This window comes from Oncorhynchus gorbuscha, linkage group LG02, assembly GCF_021184085.1.
Source record: "Oncorhynchus gorbuscha isolate QuinsamMale2020 ecotype Even-year linkage group LG02, OgorEven_v1.0, whole genome shotgun sequence".
In the NCBI taxonomy this organism is placed as follows: domain Eukaryota; kingdom Metazoa; phylum Chordata; class Actinopteri; order Salmoniformes; family Salmonidae; genus Oncorhynchus; species Oncorhynchus gorbuscha.
Window position 1 is genome coordinate 41701487 of NC_060174.1, and position 20761 is coordinate 41722247.

General features: G+C 41.1%; 1 protein-coding gene across 2 annotated transcripts in view; it reads left to right on the forward strand.

Moving 5' to 3' along the window:
- The window catches only part of fbxo31 (F-box protein 31), a 27690-nt gene extending 18077 nt beyond the window's left edge, over positions 1-9613 (forward strand). For both annotated transcript variants that reach the window (XM_046294356.1, XM_046294365.1), the window contains 5 exons: positions 3996-4070; positions 5248-5357; positions 5727-5880; positions 6199-6560; positions 8536-9613. In XM_046294356.1, the coding sequence (XP_046150312.1) occupies positions 3996-4070; positions 5248-5357; positions 5727-5880; positions 6199-6560; positions 8536-8758 (924 nt within the window). In that variant the 3' untranslated portion in view covers positions 8759-9613. The remainder of the gene's footprint in view (positions 1-3995; positions 4071-5247; positions 5358-5726; positions 5881-6198; positions 6561-8535) is intronic.
- The last annotated feature ends 11148 nt before the right edge of the window (positions 9614-20761 follow it).

A 20761-nucleotide genomic window follows, 5' to 3' on the forward strand; every position in this document is an offset into this window, starting at 1 on the left:
ATAGAGAGATATATATATAGAGAGAGAGATATAGATAGATATATATAGAGAGAGAGATATAGATAGATATATATAGAGAGAGAGATATATATATAGAGAGAGAGATATATATAGAGAGAGAGAGATAGATAGATATATAGAGAGAGAGATATAGATAGATATATAGAGAGAGAGATATAGATAGATATATAGAGAGAGAGATATAGATAGATATATAGAGAGAGAGATATAGATAGATATATAGAGAGAGAGATATAGATAGATATATAGAGAGAGAGATATAGATAGATATATAGAGAGAGAGATATAGATAGATATATAGAGAGAGAGATATAGATAGAGAGAGAGATATAGATAGAGAGATAGATATAGATAGATAGAGAGAGAGATATAGATAGATAGAGAGGGAGATATAGATATAGATAGAGAGGGAGATATAGATATAGATAGAGAGGGAGATATAGATATAGAGAGAGAGAGAGATATAGATATAGAGAGAGATAGATAGATAGATAGATATAGAGAGAGAGAGAGAGAGAGAGAGAGATAGATAGATAGATATAGATATAGATAGCTATATAGAGATATAGATAGCTATATAGATAGATGGATAGAGATATAGATAGATGGATAGAGATATAGATAGATGGATAGAGATATAGATAGATGGATAGATAGATGGATAGAGATATAGATATAGATATAGATAGATAGAGATATAGATATAAAAATGGTGGACTTATCGTACATACATTTGGAAAATACGCTGACTGTAAATATGGATATTTAGCACCCAAACAACCGCTCATTAGGATTTAGAAATGCAACAGATATTTACGCTTAGGTGTCTTTCTCTGTGTCTGAAACCACTCGTCTGTCTTTGGTAGTTCGAGGGATGTAAGACTGGTTTGTCCACCAGCGGTCACAATGTCCTTTGTAGTTGTAGTAGGCTTCTTTATCTTAAGAGTGTCCGTTTCAAATTGATATTAGAATGGATCCTTCGGAGATACCTATGGTGGTGAGAGGAAATCAAATCAAATTTTATTTGTCACAAACACATGGTTAGCAGATGTTAATACGAGTGTAGCGAAATGCTTGTGCTTCTAGTTCCGACAATGCAGTAATATTAGACTGTAAACTCTCCTTCCAGACCCATATCAAACATCTCCAATCCAAAGTTAAATCTAGAATTGGCTTCCTATTTCGCAACAAAGCATCCTTCACTCATGCTGCCAAACATACCCTTGTAAAACTGACCATCCTACCAATCCTCGACTTTGGCGAAGTCATTTAGAAAATAGCCTCCAATACCCTACTCAACAAATTGGATGCAGTTGATCACAGTGCAATCCGTTTTGTCACTAAAGCCTCATACTGCCCACCATTGCGACCTGTACGCTCTCGTTGCCTGGCCCTCGCTTCATACTCGTCGCCAAACCCACTGGCTCCATGTCATCTACAAGACCCTGCTAGGTAAAGTCCCCCCTTATCTCAGCTCGCTGGTCACCATAGCATCTCCCACCTGTAGCACACGCTCCAGCAGGTATATCTCTCTAGTCACCCCCAAAACCAATTCTTTCTTTGGCCGCCTCTCCTTCCAGTTCTCTGCTGCCAATGACTGGAACGAACTACAAAAATCTCTGAAACTGGAAACACATCTCCCTCACTAGCTTTAAGCACCAACTGTCAGAGCAGCTCACAGATTACTGCACCTGTACATAGCCCACCTATAATTTAGCCCAAACAACTACCTCTTTCCCAACTGTATTTCATTAATTAATTAATTTTGCTCCTTTGCACCCCATTATTTTTATTTCTACTTTGCACATTCTTCCATTGCAAATCTACCATTCCAGTGTTTTACTTGCTATATTGTATTTACTTTGCCACCATGGCCTTTTTTGCCTTTACCTCCCTTATCTCACCTCATTTGCTCACATCGTATATAGACTTGTTTATACTGTATTATTGACTGTATGTTTGTTTTACTCCATGTGTAACTCTGTGTCGTTGTATCTGTCGAACTGCTTTGCTTTATCTTGGCCAGGTCGCAATTGTAAATGAGAACTTGTTCTCAACTTGCCTACCTGGTTAAATAAAGGTAAAATAAAAAAATAAAAATAACCAAGTAATCTAACTAACAATTCCAAAACTACTGTCTTATACACACAAGTGTAGGGGAATAAAGAATATGTACATAAAGATATATGAATGAGTGATGGTACAGAGCGACATAGGCAAGATACAGTAGATGGTATCGAGTACAGTATATACATATGAGATGAGTATGTAAACAAAGTGGCATAGTTAAAGTGGCTAGTGACACATGTATTACATAAAGATGCAGTAGATGATATAGAGTACAGTATATACATATACATATTAGATGAATAATGTAGGGTATGTAATTAGTTATATTAGATAGCATTGTTTAAAGTGGCTAGTGATATATTTTACATTTCCCATCAATTCCCATTTATTAAAGTGGCTGGAGTTGAGTCAGTGTGTTGGCAGCAGCCACTCAATGTTAGTGGTGGCTGTTTAACAGTATGATGGCCTTGAGATAGAAGCTGTTTTTCAGTCTCTCGGTCCCAGCTTTGATGCACCTGTACTGACCTCGCCTTCTGGATGATAGCGGGGTGAACAGGCAGTGGCTCGGGTGGTTGTTGTCCTTTATGATCTTTATGGCCTTCCTGTAACATCGGGTGGTGTAGGTGTCCTGGAGGGCAGGTAGTTTGCCCCCGGTGATGCGTTGTGCAGTCCTCACTACCCTCTGGAGAGCCTTACGGTTGAGGGCGGAGCAGTTGCCGTACCAGGCGGTGATACAGCCCGCCAGGATGCTCTCGATTGTGCATCTGTAGAAGTTTGTGAGTGCTTTTGGTGACAAGCCAAATTTCTTCAGCCTCCTGAGGTTGAAGAGGCGCTGCTGCGCCTTCTTCACGATGCTGTCTGTGTGGGTGGACCAATTCAGTTTGTCTGTGATGTGTATGCCGAGGAACTTAAAACTTACTACCCTCTCCACTACTGTTCCATCGATGTGGATAGGGGGGTGTTCCCTCTGTTGTTTCCTGAAGTCCAAAATCATCTCCTTAGTTTTGTTGACGTTGAGTGTGAGGTTATTTTGCTGAATGGATACTCCAGCTGTTACACACGCGGTGGTCTTTGGTCGAGGTTACTAGACTACCAGTACTTAAACAGCTGTAGACTGAATGTTCCAGTGTGATCTTTATCTTCTTCACTCGAGAGTTTCAGAGGGTCTTACCATTTTCTGGTGTTGTAGTTTTAAACCATTTGTAAGCCTTGTAGCCACCGCTCCACATTGTCTGGTCTGTATTTAAATTCCAACCATTTTGACGTGTGGACCACGTCCTCACGTTCTCTGGTCTAATGTAAATTTTATTAGTTCTTTTAAGCTTGGATATAAAGGGGTCATTCCATTATGTTGACACGAAGTCTGTGCTCACGTGGGCGTGGTTACTGACTTGGCAAAAGTTTATATGAAAAACAATTATCTAACTTCGAAGGCTAAAATCACATTTTCTCTTCAAGGTATTCTTATACTTAATCATTTATTTTATACAACATTTAAATGCAAACCTGAACTGTATCTATGAGGGTGTCTAGTTCTTGTTATACAGTCTTTCTGATCATTTTAATGACCTCACAAAATAGACATGAATTTTCCATATTCCATTTCTCATCATTACCTAGATTTGGATGTTGAAGTATATTGTTTCAATGGTCCATGTTTTTATGTTTAAGTTATTTGGCAAGAGTCTACGTAACACTCAGACATTCCATTCTTAATACTGTAGAGCCAAAGGTAGAGTTTCTGGCAGGTATTTACGATCCGGTTGTTAAGTCATAAAACCTTGGTGAACTCCCCCAGGAGAGAGCGAGAGTTTGGCGAGAGTCTGTCAGCCATTGGCCTAGCTGATGACACACGTCTTCCATGGCTTTGTGATAAAAGCTGCAATGTCTTTTCTTATTTCCAGACTGGGAAGAAGGATGAGTTCTCGACTAAGTGCAACCAGACAGATCATCACCGCATGCCAGGGGGGAGGCAGGAGGTGAGGAGGAGAAAGAGGGTCTCTTGTCACTTCACAACACTTTTTATATTGTTTATCATATGGCTGAGGCAACTATGCATTTGTAAAATAAATGTATTAATTGAACATGGAATCAATAAATCACATAGTGTAGCACTTTTTACAAACACACAACTTCAATGTTCCGATCATACTGAAAGTTCGCTGTTGTTCCTCATGAACTCGGGAAGGGGACTGTGGATCTGTCTCCGTTCGTTCGTACATTAGTCACGTGATATCTCAGACGGCACTGGTCCGATTTTGACAAAACCTGGGTGAATGATGTGTCTTGCCTTAGCGAACACAATCAAAACATAAATATTGTATGCAACAAGGCACAAAAGTAACATTTAAGGAACGTGGCAAAGCAATTAACTTTCCCTCTGAATACAATGTTGTGTTTGGGGTAAATCCACTAAAACACATTACTGAGTACTGCTGCATATTTTCAAGCATAGTGTTGGCTGCATCATGTTATGGGTATGTTTGTAATCGTTAAGATCTGGGAAGTTTTTCGGGCAAAGCACAGGCTATATTCTAGCGGAAAACCTGGTCTTCTGCTATTAGTAGATTAATTCACCTTTCAGCAATAACCTAAAACACAATGCCAAATCTACACTTGAGTTGCTTACTAAGAAGACCGTGAATGTTCCTGACTTAAATCTACTTCTAGCAATGATAAACAACCAATTTGACAGAGCTTGAAGAATTTTGAAAAGAATAATGGGCAAATGTTGCGCAATCCGGGTGTGGAACGCTCTTAGACGCAGTATCTCAGACACCACTGGCCCCATTTGGATGAAGATTGGATGAGTGATTCGTCCTGCAATAGAGTTCTAGCGTTTACAAAATTACACTGATTGGCCCAAGGGGGTAGCTATACTAATTGACTGTATGCACGTTAGTCACACGCAATATCTTAGACAGCGCTGGACTGATTTTGACGAAACTTGGGTAGATGATGCATCATGCCACAGAGATCTGTAATTTACTAAATTAGACTGATTAGCCCAAGGGGATGCTGCATAATGTTTTGGGGATGACATGTTTACTGTTGCCTTGTCTAAGATTTGTGTTGAATCAAGTCCTTCAGATTTAAATCGGTAAATGAGGCACATCGGTAAGTGGGCGTAACCGTGGGATTTTGATCTGTTGGCAGGAGTTCCGCACATGGCTGGAGGAGGAGTGGGGGAGGACACTGGAGGACATCTTCCATGAGCATATGCAGGAGCTCATTCTTATGAAGTTCATCTACACAAGCCAATACGAGTAGGTCTTCCTTATGACAGTATACCAGCCAATGTGAGTAGGTCTTCCATATTACATCTACTGTTTTAGACAATTTATTTAAATATTAAAATTTTTGCCACTATTGTTCCTTTTCTTTTATTTCTTTCATTTGTCAGTGAAAGACCTAAAGAAATATCTAGCTGGAGGCTATGAATTAATTGTAATGTACATACATTTTCCTCAATGTGTCCTTATAATGTTTTAAGGGATGGGTCGCTAGGTGACTTGACACGTACCCCATTAATTCATTTTTCATTCAGTGATATTGTATTCCTTTTTTAAGAGGTTCATATAAATCTGTTTTATGTAATTGGCTTCATGTATGTTGATAATGCTGTGTTCTGACAGTAATTGCCTGACGTACCGGCGGATCTACCTCCCCCCCCGGGTGCCCTCGGACCTGCTGCAGCCGGGCCTGTTTAAAGGCACCTATGGCAGCCACGGCCTGGAGATCGTCATGCTCAGCTTTCATGGGCCCTGCGCCAGGGCCACCAAGCTTACTGTCAGTCCCTCAACCCTATTGCTTCCACCCTACTGTTTCCAACTCCAACCTTCTCCCTAATGTGTATTTTATTTCATCCTTAAAGTAGTTGGTTGGCATTGAGTTATGTGGGCAGAACACTATATTACAGGTGGCCTACATATTCCATTGTGTATTTAACAAAACGTTCAGTGTGATCAGTTCAGTTGGCATGAAGACATTTTGAAATTGAAAACAAAATTCCTTATTACACGTTTGGGTAGAACCTCTTTCCTTTCAAAATGTTTTCCCCATTTTGTGCCTACTGAACATTTCCCTGCCCTTTCTCCTCTTTCCCAGGGGGACCCCAATGTCCCAGCAGGCCAGCTAACGCTTGACGTGGACCTGAACCGGCCTGTGTGCCTGCCGGACCTGGTGCACCAGCGCAGCATAGAAGAGCTGTCTCGCCTGGTGCTGGGGATGCACGAGGAGGCGCAGCGGGAGGTGCAGAACCCAGACGTGGCCCCCCAGGGAGCTGCTTCAGAGGGGGCTGTGGCTGGTGGTGCTGGGGCAGCGGGGCTGGAGTCGGCTATGGAAGCCCAGTCAGAGAGCCCCCAGCCTGGGCCCAGTAGCAGCAGCGCTTCCTCAGAGGCCCAGCCTTTCGTCCTGCCTCTGGGGGTCATGACCCGCAATGAGGTTTACCCCCGAACCTGCAAGATGTGGTGAGACCATTTATATCACACCTGTTCAGGTTGTTATTCACACATCCTTATATAGCCAAGAGTGCCAGGAAAATGTAGCTGCATAATATACTAAAATTGTAATTTATCAGACACTTTTCTCCATATGGACTTAGTTTATGCATGTGTCTAGTGCATGTGGAAATCACAAAATTTAATGTGTTACAAGCAACAACACTCCGGCCAACTGAATCATTGGATCACAATATGTGATACACCATCCAAAGTACCTTCAGAAAGTATTCATACCCACATTTTGTTGCTACAGCCTGAATTCAAAATAGATATATTTTTTCCTCACCCGTCAACACACAATACCCCATTAGTGTTCTTGGGCACAGGCACTATGGTGGTCTGCTTGAAACATGTTGGTATTAGAGACTCGGACAGGGAGAGATTGAAAATGTCAGTGAAGACACTTGCCAGTTGGTCAGCGTATGCTCGGAGTACAAGTCCTGGTAATCCGTCTGGCCCTGTGAACTTGAGAATGTTGACCTATTTAAATGTCTTACTCACATCGGCTGTGTAGAGAGTGATCACACAGTCGCCCAGAACAGCGGATGCTCTCATGCATCAGCTGTGTTACTTTCCTTGAAGCGAGCATAGAGGTTATTTAGCTCGTTTGGTAGGCTCTTGTCACTGGGCAGTTCTCAGCTGTGCTTCCTTTTTGTATTCGGTAATAGTTTGCAAGCCCTGCCACATCCGATGTGCGTTGGAGCCTGTGTAGTATGATTGGATCTTAGTCCTGTATTGACGCTTTGCCTGTTTGATAGTTTGTCAGAGGGCATAGTGGGATTTCTTATAAGCTTCCAGGTTAGAGTCTCGCCCCTTGAAAGTGGCAACTCTACCCTTTTGCTCAGTGTGAATGTTGTCTGCAATCAATGGCTTCTGATCAGGGTATATACATACAGTCACTGTGGGGACGACGTCATCAATGCACTTATTGATGAAACCAGTGACTGATGTGGTATACTCCTCAATGCCATCGGAAGAATCCCGGAACCTATTCAAGTCTGTGCCCGCAAAAATGTCCTGTAGTTTAGCATCTGCCTAATCTGACCACTTTTTTGTCACTGGTACTCCTTGCTTTAATTTTGGCTTTTAAGCAGGAACCGGGAGGATAGAATTATGGTCAGATTTGCCACATGGAGGGTGAGGGAAAGCTTTGTATGCGTCTCAGTGTGTGGAGCAAAGGTGGTCTAGAGGTTGTTGTTTAAAAAATAAAAATAAATACTTTCATTTATTTTTTCCCTCCCCTGTCTGGTTGCACATTCAACATGCTGATAGAAATGAGGCAAAACTGATTTAAATTTCCCTGCATTAATGTCCACGGCCACTAGGAGCGCCGCCTCTGGATGTGCGTTTTCCTGTTTTGCATATGGCCGTATACCGCTCATTGAGTGCGGTCTGAGTGTTAGCATCGGTTTGTGTTGGTAAATAGAAAGCTACGAAGATGAGAACTCTAGGTAGATAGCGTGGTCTACAGCTTATCATGAGATACTCTACCTCAGGTGAGCAAGAACTTAAGACTTCCTTAGATATTGTGCACCAGCTTTTGTTTACAAATATGCATAGGCCCCTGCTCTGTGTCTTTACCAGAGGCTACTGTTCTATCCTGCCAATACAGGGATTAGGGCCTGTACGGGTGTTTGGAGTATATCCTTCCTGTCCGACTCATTAAAGAAATACTCTTCGTCCAACTATAGCACTGCGATGCAGTGCCTTAGACTACTGCACCACTGGGGAGGCCAATTTGGCAACATTTTATTCCACTTTGACATTATGGGGTATTGTGTGTAAACCAGTGGGGAAAAAATCTAAATGTAATCCATTTTAATTTCTGTCTGTAACAGTAAAATGTGGAAAAAGGCAAGTGGTGTAAATACTTTCTGAAGGCACCGTATGCTATGCAACAGGAAATCATGTTCAATTTATTTTGTTTTTTCATTGATTTCAGCTTTTACGGAACAGGCCTGATTGCAGGCCACGGCTTCACAAGTCCGGAGCGCACACCGGGCCTGTTTGTCCTGTTCGATGAAGACCACTTCGGCTTCATCTGGCTAGAGCTCAAGTCGTTCAGCCTTTACAGCCGCCTGACGGACCGGCTGGCCCACGCCTATGCCCCCGACATGGAGCGCTTTGAGGCCATGCTGCGCAACATGCAGTCCTGGACATCCTGATGGGCCAGACAGACACAGGCTTACCTAGACCCCGTACACACATCCCGAGTGTTGACCGCACCTGGAAAACATTTGGGAACCTAGTTGTAACCTATAACTAAGGCCCGTTGTTTTTTCCTGATCAGGTTATGTGGTTAGGCAAAACTCTTGGTCTTAATTATCACTCATGTATGTATATCTTTCCCCTATAGAACCCCGAAATGCTTACACACAGAAAAGCCCCATATTTACTACCCCTGTAGAATCCCTCTCTACTGTACACAGCTTCACAATCCCAGATCACCTCCACACTGTCCCACACTTTTCTGGCCCTGGCCAGAAACAACCTTTTGCCCTACCCCCTAGGCACCTGAAGTATCCTTGCTCCCTGTCCCATGTTTCCCCTCTTCACCTCCACACGACATCTGTATCTCTGCTGCGGCATGCCCAAAGGTCATATGATATGACAAAGGCTTCCTTAACAGCTGATTGTTATTAATTTTTAATCCAGAGAAGAGGATTTTACTTTTCATCCCACAAACCCCAGAACAAACGCTCTGTGCCTCTAGTTGTAATGTATACACCATGTCTGTATTGCCTAATGCTACAGTGCCTTGCAAAGTATTCATCCCCCTATTTTGTTGCATTACAACCTTTAATTTAAAATTATTTTTATTTTGATGTCATAATTGACATGCAGAAAATGGTCCAAATTGGTGAAGTGAAATGAAAAAAATAAGTTAAAGAAAATTCACAAAAAGTGGTGCGTGCATATGTATTCATCCACTTTGCTATGAATCCCATAAATAAGATCTGGTGCAACCAATTACCTTCAGAAGTCACATAATTAGTTAAATAAAGTCCACCTGTGTGCAATCTAAGTGTCACATGATCTGTCACATGATCTCTGTATATATATACACCTGTTTTGAAAGGCCCCAGAGTCTGCAACACCACTAAGCAAGGGGCACCACCAAGCAAGCTGCATCATCAAGACCAAGGAGCTGTCCAAGCAGGTCAGGGACAAAGTTGTGGAGAAGTACAGATCAGGGTTGCGTTATAAAAAAAATATCTGAAACTTTGAACATTCCACGGAGCACCATCTCACCAACAGCCAATGAAATTGCAGGGCGTCAATTACAAATCAACAGAAATCTCATGAATGAAATGTCTCAAACATATAAGTATTAGGCACCATTTTAAAGATACAATTCTCGTTAATCCAGCCATAGTGTCTGATTTCAAAAATGTTTTACAGCGATAGCTCCACAAACGATTGTTAGGTCACCACCAACTCACAGAAAAACCCAGCCATTTTTCCAGCCAAAGAGAGGAGTCACAAAAAGCACAAATGGAGATAAAATTAATCACTAACCTTTGATGATCTTCATCAGATGACACAATACATGTATGTTTTGTTTGGTAAAGTTCATATTTATATCCAAAAATCTTACTTTACATTGGCATGTTACATTCAGTAGTTCCAAAACATGCAGTGATTTTGCAGAGAGCAAGAAATACTCACATGAGAAGCCTGAAACAACGTTCTAAAGATGGTTGACATCTAGTGGAAGCCCTGGGAAGTGCAAAATAACCCATATCCCACTGTGTATTCGATAGGGGTGAGTTCAAAAACTACAAAACTCAGATTTCCCACTTCCTGTTTGGATTTCTCAGGTTTTTGCCTACCATATGAGTTCTGTTATACTCACAGACATCATTCAAACAGTTTTAGAAACTTCAGAGTGTTTTCTATCCATTACGAATAATAATATGCATATATTAGCATCTAGGACTGAGTAGGAGGCAGTTCACTCTGGGCACGCTATTCATCCAAAAGTGAAAATGCTGCCCTCTATCCCAAACAAGTTTTAAATCCATTATTAAAAAATGGAAAGAATATGGCAACTCAACAAACCTGACAAGAGAGCGGCCCACCAAAACTCATGGACCAAGCAAGGAGGGCATTAATCAGAGAGGCAACTAAGAGACCAAAGATAACCCAGAAGGAGCTGCAACGCTCCACAGGGAGATTGGATTATCTGTCCATAGGACCACTTTAAGCCATACACTCCATAGAGCTGAGCTTTATGGAAGAGTTGCCATAAAAAAGCCATTGCTTAAAGAAAAAAATAACAAACACGTTTGGTGTTCGCAAAAAGGCATGTGGGAGACTCCCCAAACATATGGAAGAAGGTACTCTGGTCAGATGATACTCAAATGTAGCTTTTTGGCCATCAAGGAAAACGCTATGTCTGGCACAAACCCAACGCCTTTCATCACCCCGAGAACACCATCCCCACAGTGAAGCATGATGCTGTGGGGATGTTTTTCATTGGCAGGGACTGAGAAACTGCTCAGAATTGAAGGAATGATGGATGGTGCTAAATACAGGGAAATTGTTGAGGGAAACCGGTTTCAGTCTACTAGAGATTTGAGACCGGACTGAGGTTCACCTTCCAGCAGGACAATTTTTATTTATTTAAATTTAACCTTTATTTAACCAGGCAAGTCAGTTAAGAACAAATTCTTATTTTCAATGATGGCCTAGGAACAGTGGGTTAACTGCCTGTTCAGGGGCAGAACGACAGATTTTGTACCTTGTCAGCTCGGCGATTTGAACTTGCAACCTTTCGGTTACTAGTCCAATGCTCTAACCACTAGGCTACCCTGCTGCCCCAAATGACCCGCGCACAATGACCCCAAGCATACTGCTAAAGCAACACTCGAGTGGTTTAAGGGGAAACATTTAAATGTCTTGGAATGGCCTAGTCCCAGACCTCAATCCAATTGTGAATCTGTGGTGTGACTTAAAGATTAATGTACACCAGTAGAACCCATCCAAGTTGAAGGAGCTGGAGCAGTTTTCCTTGAAGAATGGGCAAAAATCCCAGTGGCTAGATGTGCCAAGTTTATAGAGACATACCCCAAGAGACTTGTAGCTGTAATTGCTGCAAAAGGTGGCTTTACAAAGTATTGACTTTGAGGGGGATGAATAGTTATGCACGCTCAAGTCTTATTTGTTTCACAATAAAAACATATTTTGAATCTTCAAAGTGGTAGGCATGTTGTGTAAATCAAATTATATAACCCCCCCCCAAAAAAATCAATTTTAAATCCAGGTTTTAAGGCAACAAAATAGGAAAAATGCCAAGGGTGGGTAAATACTTTTGCAAGTCATTGTATGAGAAGTGAGTGGAATTTCTACTAAACTTATTCTTTAATGATTTTGTTTGGATGCATGCTGTATTTTCAGTTTAATGCCACCTGTTTCCAATACTCTTATTCACAATCTGAGACACTTTTGGTTTGCTATATATTAGTGTGTACATTGCTCTTAGTTTGTTTCACAGGTGGCATTATGGTGTTAGAAAAGATCTCTGGTGCTTTTACTCTTTTCGTCACATGGTCAAGGAAAATATAATGTATTTTAATATTACAATATTATGCAATGGGGCATTTGCATATCAGAAATTGCTACTTTTTATTTTCAAAATACTTCTGATGGATAGTATGTAGTAAAATGCAAATATTTAATGACTGGATGTTTCAACATATTAGTATTTTCTACATGTTGGCAAAAAGCTTACGCTGTACTGTAGCTGTATCAGCCATTTGTATTTAGACTGATAGCATATTGCCCTATTGGATGCTTTTAACAGGATGTTATAAAGGTATTGCAACACCCGTTAGGATAATGGCTGTTTGTACAACACAAAATGCTATTCAAGGTTCTCATCTTTATTCCCATTTGGACCCCAGGAAGAGTAGCTGCTGCTGCCTTAGTAGCAGCGAATGGCGACCCTACTGAATACTAAATCATACCGTACATTTACATTGCGAAAAGTGTATGACTGTTCTTGGCAGTACAGTGGATGATTTTGTCCCAACTCCTCTATGGATTCCTTTCCTTGATCCCTTTCCTTCATGACCGGGACCGGAAGGGTTTTCCACCATGTGGCTTTCCCCCCCATCTTCTCCTGACGACAGGTCAGTGATCATGGAGGGCAGGACATAAGGAAAGGAAGCTAAGTTGACAGTATTGAGACAGTCACTAACTCCGAGGCTCCATTCAAAGCAGTTATTTTGTATCAGACTGCAGCTTTACTAACGTTTGGGAAAAAATAAGCTCTAGTGAGAGTAAAGAAGTAATATATATTAATGAATGGAACCTATTTAATAAGCTTATTTTAAATATTTTTGGGGACAGTTGTAGAAATATTTGCATCATTACTTGGTTGATTTGAGTTTTGTAAGTAGCGCTTCTGTGGTCAGCTATTTAAATGAAGCACCTTTGTAAATTGAGTCTTGCGCTTTGTAAATCGTCAATCCCAGAGGCACAACCCTGCTTGAAACTGTTAGACCTGTTGAACTGCTCACTCTGACTTCAGTTATGCAGTTTAAGTGTCCTTTCCCTTAACAATAATAAAAAAGAATAACTCATTTTCGCTTCTGTTTTTCCTCTCTCCCATTTCACACGTTTTGGAGCATAGCATAAGGTAACCAGTCCAACCAGTATGCATAATAATACTGTCCACACACACAGGCGATTCCTAGATTTAGTTTAATTTGAGTATAGGCTAGAGTCAGACCAATTATACACCAAAGAAATCTTAAATCAGTTTTGTTAAATTGCCAAACGTAAAATGCAGTCGGATTTGTATTGTGTAGTGGCACAATCCTAATTAGTTTTGTTTTTTGTGGGGGCTTGGGCTCATAAGGTCTAATATACAAATGGGTGTTTCGAATGAATAATCACCTTTTGAAAGCGCTGTGCATTCAGTTGTTAGGTTTTGAAACAACATCCACAATGACCATGTTTTCCTATCAGTTTCAACCGTTTAAACTTCTTTCTTCAAATTGATCAATCACAGTGAGGCAAGTTTTAAAATCAAAATTGTATTTGTCACATGTGCTGAATATAACGTGTAGACCTTACTGTGAAATGCTTACAAGCCCTTAACCAACAATGCAGTTTTAAGAATTTTCCACATTGAATGACCTTCATGTATTTTAAAGTAATGATGGACTGTCGTTTCTCTTTGCTTATTTGAGATTTTTTTGTCATAATATGGACTTGGTATTTTACCAAATAGGGCTATCTTCTGTATACCACCCCTACCTTGTCACAACACAACTGATTAGCTCAAACGCATTAGGAAAGAAATTCAGCAAATTAACTTTTAAGAAGGCACACCTGTTAATTGAAATGCATTCCAAGTGAATACTTCATGAAGCAGGTTGAGAGAATGCCAAGAGTGTGCAAAACTGTTATCAAGGCAAAGAGTTGCTGTTTGAAGAATCTCAAATCTATAATATATTTAGACTTTTGGTTACTACATGATTCCATGTGTTATTTCATAGTTTTGATATCTTCACTATTATTCTACAATGTATAAAATAGTAAAAAATAAAGACAAACCCTTGAATGAGTAGGTGTTCTAAAACGTTTGACTGGTAGTGTACATGGGGTACTGGTACAGAGTCTATGTGCGGGGGCAACAGTTGAGGCAATTGAGGTAATATGTACATGTAGGTAGAGTTAAAGTGACTATGCATGGATAATAAACAGAATAGTAGCAGTGTAAAAGAGAGGGGCAATGCAAATAGTCTGGGTAGCCATTTCATTAGCTGTTCTGGAATCTTATGGCTTGGGGGTAGAAGCTGGTGAGAAGTCTTTTGGACCTAGTCTTGGCGCTCTGGTATCACTTGCCGTGCGGAAGCAGAGAGAACAGTCTATGACTAGGGTGGCTGGAGACCATTTTTAGGTCCTTCCTCTGACACCGCCTGGTATAGAGGTCTGGATGGCAGGAAGCTTGACCCAATGATGTACTGGGCCGTACGCACTACCCTCTAGTGCCTTGCGGTCAGAGGCCGAGCAGTTGCCATACCAGGCAGTGATGCAACCCATCAGGATGCTTTTGATGGTGCAGCTGTCAAACTTTTTGAGGATTTGAGGACCCATGACAAATCTTTTCAGTCTCCTGAGGGGGCATAGGCTTTGTCGTGCCCTCGTCATGACTGTCTTGGTGTGCTTGGAGCATGATAGTTTGTTGGTGATGTGGACACCAAGGAACTTGGCGCTCTAAACCTACTCTACTACAGCCCCGTTGATGAGAATGGGGGTGTGCTCTGTCCTTCTTTTCCTGTATTCCACAGTCATCTCCTTTGTCTTGACCATGTTGAAGGAGAGGTTGTAGTCCTTGCACCACATGGCCAGGTCAGTGACCACCTCCCTATAGGCTGTCTCATTGTTGTCTGTGATCAGGCTTACCCCTGTTGTGTCATCAGCAAACTTAATGATGGTGTGGGAGTTGTGCCTGACCATGCGGTCATGAGTGAACAGGGAGTACAGGAGGGGACTGAGCACGCACCCCTGAGGGACCCTCGTGTTGAGGATCAGCGTGGTGGATGTGTTGTTATCTACCCTTACCACCTGGGGGCGGTCTGTCAGGAAGACTAGGATCCAGTTGCAGAGGGATGTATTTAGTCCCAGGGCCCTTAGCTTAGTGATGAGCTTTGGTGTTGAGCTGTAGTCAGTGAATAGCATTCTCACATAGGTGTTCCTTTTGTCCAGGTGGGAAAGGGCAGTGTGGAGTGCAATAGAGATTGCATAATCTGTGGATCTGTTAGGGAGGTATGCAAATTGGAGTGGGTCTAGGCTTTCTGGGATAATAGTGTTGATGTGAGCCATGACCAGCCTTTCAAAGCACTTCATGGCTACAGATGTGAGTGCTACGGGTCGGTAGTCATTTAGGCAGGTTACCTTTAGTGTTCTTGGGCACTTGCCAGTTGGTCAGCGCATGGTCGGAGTACGAGTCCTGGTAATCCGTCTGGCTCTGCAGCCTTGTGAATGTTGACCTGTTTAAAGGTCTTACTCACATCAGCTATGGAGAGCTTGATCACACAGTTGTCCGAAATAGCTGATTTTCTCACGCATGTTTCAGTGTTACTTGCCTAGAAGCAAACATAGACGTAATTTAGCTTGTCTGGTAGTGTCACTGGGTAGCTCGCAGCTTTGCTTCCCTTTTGTAGTTTGTAATAGTTTGCAAGCCCTGCCACATCCGATGAGTGTCTGAGCCAGTGTAGTATGATTCGATCTTAGTTCTGTATTGATGCTTTGCCTGTTTGATGGATCGTCTGAGGGCATAGCGGGATTTCTTCTAAGCTTCCAGGTTAGAGTCCTGCTCCTTGAAAGCGGCAGCTCTACCCGTTAGCTCAGTGCGGATGTTGCCTGTAATCCATGGCTTCTGGTTGGGGTAAGTACGTACAGTCACTGTGGGGACAACGTCATCGATGCACTTATTGATGAAGCCAGTGACTGATGTGGTGTACTCCTAAATGGCATCGGAAAAATCCCGGAACCTATTCCAGTCTGTGTTAGCAAAATATTCTGGTAGTTTAGCATCTGCTTAATCTAACAATTTAGATGGGGGGGGGGGGGGTTACCAGTGAATGTGATTGGATGTTTATTATTTGACTAGGCTATCTGTATTTAGCATTGTGTTGTTATTTCACTGAACACAAGATAGTTTAATTTTATTTCTGGCAGTGAAACAATGCGACTTGGGTTAGAAAAAAACCTCACCCAACAGTTTAACCCCCTTGGAAAATATAAATGGACTGTTTAAAAATGTGAAGAAATATATATATTTTTTAAATGTATTTTTTATTATTATAAAAAAAGACCATGTGAATCACATTTTTATTTGGCGTACCCCCGACGGCATTGCGCATTCCCCTGGGGTCTCACTTGTTTTCCCCTCAAATGTGTTCCGGTACCTCAAAGTCCCCCGGGTATGAGCTGACGAATAGGTGAGTGGCTGCTCTTGTGTCTCAAACCATAGAAAGTGTAGGCTAATGCATGTTTTCATGATGATTTGGATGGGGGGGGGGGGTTATAGCCTAATCAGTCTAATTAAGGTGTAGACTACAACATCATGCAGTTGAGTGCTTAAACTTGTAACGAGGCTTCATGGGATTTATTGTATCATAAAGTCATGTGGTTTTGTTGCATCCAATGGCAGTGTTCATGATAAACAAACCCAAGGAGCCACTTGTGGATTCGACAGCTCCAATGCAGTTCCAACGCCGCCAAAACAAAAGCTATGCTGGTGTCAGCTAATGCAGATCTGATCAAATCTAGCCCTGAGTTGGAGTTTATAGTGGCTGTTTAAAGCAAACTGATGCATGAATTACACTTTCTACTGACTCCGAATACTTTGTGTCCTTGACTGCCAAACCTACTGCTGTGGAAGCCTGCTGTTGTAAGAGCAGGAATGGTAAACATAGCATCCTCAAACAGCTTAGTGAATACATCAGGGTTTTTCACCCGATTTACATAGGTTCCCAGGTATTAATTTTCTATCAGCTCATTTATTAACTGATCCTTTGGCTGAAGGAGACAAATACCATTTAGTGTAGCCACATTTTAATCTGTGCAATGTCTTGGCAGGTGTGACTGCAGTCTCTTAGATCAGGGTAGAATAATGCCAGCAAAGGCATGACCTGCTCCCGATCAATTCCATCCACCCAACCAGGAATGAACAGTGAAGGAAAAGCAGCCAACAAGTGCTCAGCATATGTGAGAACTCCTTCCAGATGGTTGGAAACCATTCCAGGTGAAGCTAGTTGAGAGAATGCCAAGAGTGTACAAAGCTCTCATCAAGGCAAAGGGTGGCTACTTTGAAGAATCTCAAATATAAAATATATTTGGTTACTACATGATTACATATGTTTTATTTCATACTTTTGATCTCTTCACTATTATTATTATTATATTATGCTACAATGTAGAAAATAGTACAAATAAAGAAAATCCCTGGAATGAGTAGGTGTGACCAAACTTTTGACTGGTACAGTATATAGATAAATAAATAGCTCTATTACTATGCAATTGCTAAAGAATTTTATAACATGTTAATAGCCTAAAGATGTTACTACAGTTGTTAAAGATAATCCTAAATAGCTGAAATAACAACTTAATAGCTGAAATAACAACTTAATGTTGTTAACTTAGTGTTATCCAAGTCACGTAAAATATCATATTCAATATTGTTATACATCTTTAAATAAATTCTCAAAGCTGACTTAAGTTTGCCAGTAGCCTACCAAATTGGCTCCAGTCGTGAACGGTACCTTGTGCATTTCATGGTTTTGGAAACTCCAACTTGGGCAGGAAATGCCCATCTACAGTCACACCACAATACAACAATTGATTCTTTAAAAAGACAGAAGTTGAGAACATGATTATTTAAGTAAAAAAAGGAAAGTCACACGTCATTCAAGCAGTATCCCTCGAGGGAAAGTTTTAGGCTCAAATAAATTTGTTTCCAGGACATCACTTGAGGTAGTTGTGATGAAAATAGTATATTGATGTGATGTAGATCTTGAACTGTGTCGATTTTTGTTTGGTGGAGACAGAGTTTGAAAATATCTGGGCCACAGACAACGGGTCAGAGCTCATGGTAACATCCATAGCTGTACCACTCCGCTATTGCACGATGGAACAGATCAGCAAACAACAGTGAATGAAGCTGCCAATTACTAACAATATTAAGAGCCCTGACAAAGGCCATGCAGCCGAAACGGATCAGAGTTCTTGAACTTTGTTTTCATTGAACATGCCATAGAAATAAAGGCATTTAATTCATTATATGAAGAATGCCTTGGTCCTCCTTTATTTTTAATGACCAATTTACCCCTTTTACCAAAGAGCATCTTCTGTCTACCAAAACCTACTATTATGTACCTGAGCAGCACTTCCCTTCCTCCTTTTATCCCTAAATATTAAGAGCCTGTTCAAAAGCGCTAACAAGCTGTGTGTGTGTGGATCCTCACCAGTACTGATATGCTCACTCCACCGGCAGACTCTGCAAATATGGTGACCTACTTGGAGTTGCCCCAAAAGTTGTAATTGTGCTCCTGGACTAATTTTACACCAGGCATGTTAATTTTAACACTCATTCAGTGTTTATATAGATCCACTCCCATCAGTGGATCTATATAATTTAACACTTTTTGTGGTGTTAATATTGAAACACTGTTAAGACATAATGCTTCAGATATACAGTCATGCCCTGGCTAAGAAAATGGGAAAAAAACTATGTTTATTTCTTTTTATTTTATTTTATTTCACTTTTATTTAACCAGGTAGGCCAGTTGAGAACAAGTTCTCATTTGCAACTGCGACCTGACCAAGATAAAGCAAAGCAGTGCGACAAAAACAACACAGATGAGCAGCAAACTCCAGTTCTCATTTCCTTTTGGAACAACATCACTCAAAATCAAGGGAAAGTTTCCCACAAGACAGAGTTTGAATAGGATTAAGTGCTATGCTATTTCCACTGTTCTCTAGCTTGACTTTAGTTGGACGGTTTTTGCGTTCCATGTACTGTACCCATAGTTAAACGAGTAGTTTCTAGAGAGAAGCGCATGTTTCTATTTAAAAACAATTCTGAGACATATTCAAACAACAATTTTAACTCAAATGGAGCCGCCACCTTCAAGAATGTCATGCTTTATGTCCACAGAAAGATTATTACAAACATGGAAGTGCTGAAAACTGTCTAGTTTAGAATTTTTCTTCACACCATACACAGATGGGAGCTGTGGGACTGATTCAAATGCATTTCAAATGTATCTTTACCACGCAAGACAATCTTAGGGTCATCTTCACTGTAAACCGTCTGAGCATTAGCCTTTTCTATCAAACAGAACTGGCAAAAGTAATGACCACTGAATGACTCTGTAAAACCAAGGACTGCATGCATCCCCAAATTGTCTCCAGTTATTTGTCAGATTAACTCTATCAGTTGAAAAAGGCAAATTTACACCATGACTCTCCAGTTTAACATCATTAACCAAGGGCTCCAGAATGACATCAAAGCCATATTTCTTTTGATCTTGATAACGAATCAAGACCCATTTGATTATTGGGGTTGTTCTTTGCAAAAGTTTGAAAAGGATGAACATTTAAGAAGGCAATAAACAAGTGAACTCTTACCAATGTCCCCTCCACCAGAGTGCACATGCACTATATTGAGCTCGACAATAAATGTCCTGATGTGCTCACATTCCAGTCTTGCAAAATCTATGTTGATTACAAAGTAGAGCAATAACTAGTGTGTCATATCGAACTTTATAAACTGGGTGGTTCGAGCCCTGAATAGTGATTGGCTGAAAGCCGTGGTATAGCTGACCGTATACTATGAGTATGACAAAACAAATAATTTTACTGCACTTATATGTTGGTAACCAGTTTATAATTGCAATAAGGCTCCTCTGGGGGTTGTGAGATATGGCCAATATACCACGGCTAAGAGCTGTGTCCTAGCACTCTGTGTTGCGACGTGCCTAAGAATAGCCCCTAGCTGCGGTATATTTGTCATATACCACACCCACCCAGGCCTTATTTCTTAACTATATTCATAAACAAAGATACATTTAAAAAACAGACTATAATAACATTTAAAAAACAGACTATAATACCATCAAAAGTTATGTCAATGTGGGCAGATAACTTTAAAATGCGCCTCTTTTGGTGGCCATTACAAGAGTAGCTGCAGCAGCTAATGGGGATCCATAATAAATACAAACACAAATACTAAACATTATGTTGCAGTTGCTGATAATGGCAAACTCCTCAGTCTTTAAATAAAAGAAAGACCATCTTAGACACACACCTAGAGGAAATAAGAACTCACAATACTATGTTGTCAACAAATTAAGAAGTGTAACCAAACATGGTACTCATATTAAGACGCTTTGTTAAATTGTTGAATGTGGAAATTAGGAAAGGTTTCCCAGCTTCATCCAACAACATCTAATTGGAGACGTATTTGTCCAGGTCAGTTGGAACTGAAGCTCTCTGCCATCCCTGCCTCAATCTCTGGTGGCTGGGTCTCTGCCATCCTTGCCTCCATCTCTGGTGGCTGGGTCTCTGCCATCCTTGCCTCCATCTCTGGTGGCTGGGTCTCTGCCATCCCTGCCTCAATCTCTGGTGGCTGGGTCTCTGCCATCCTT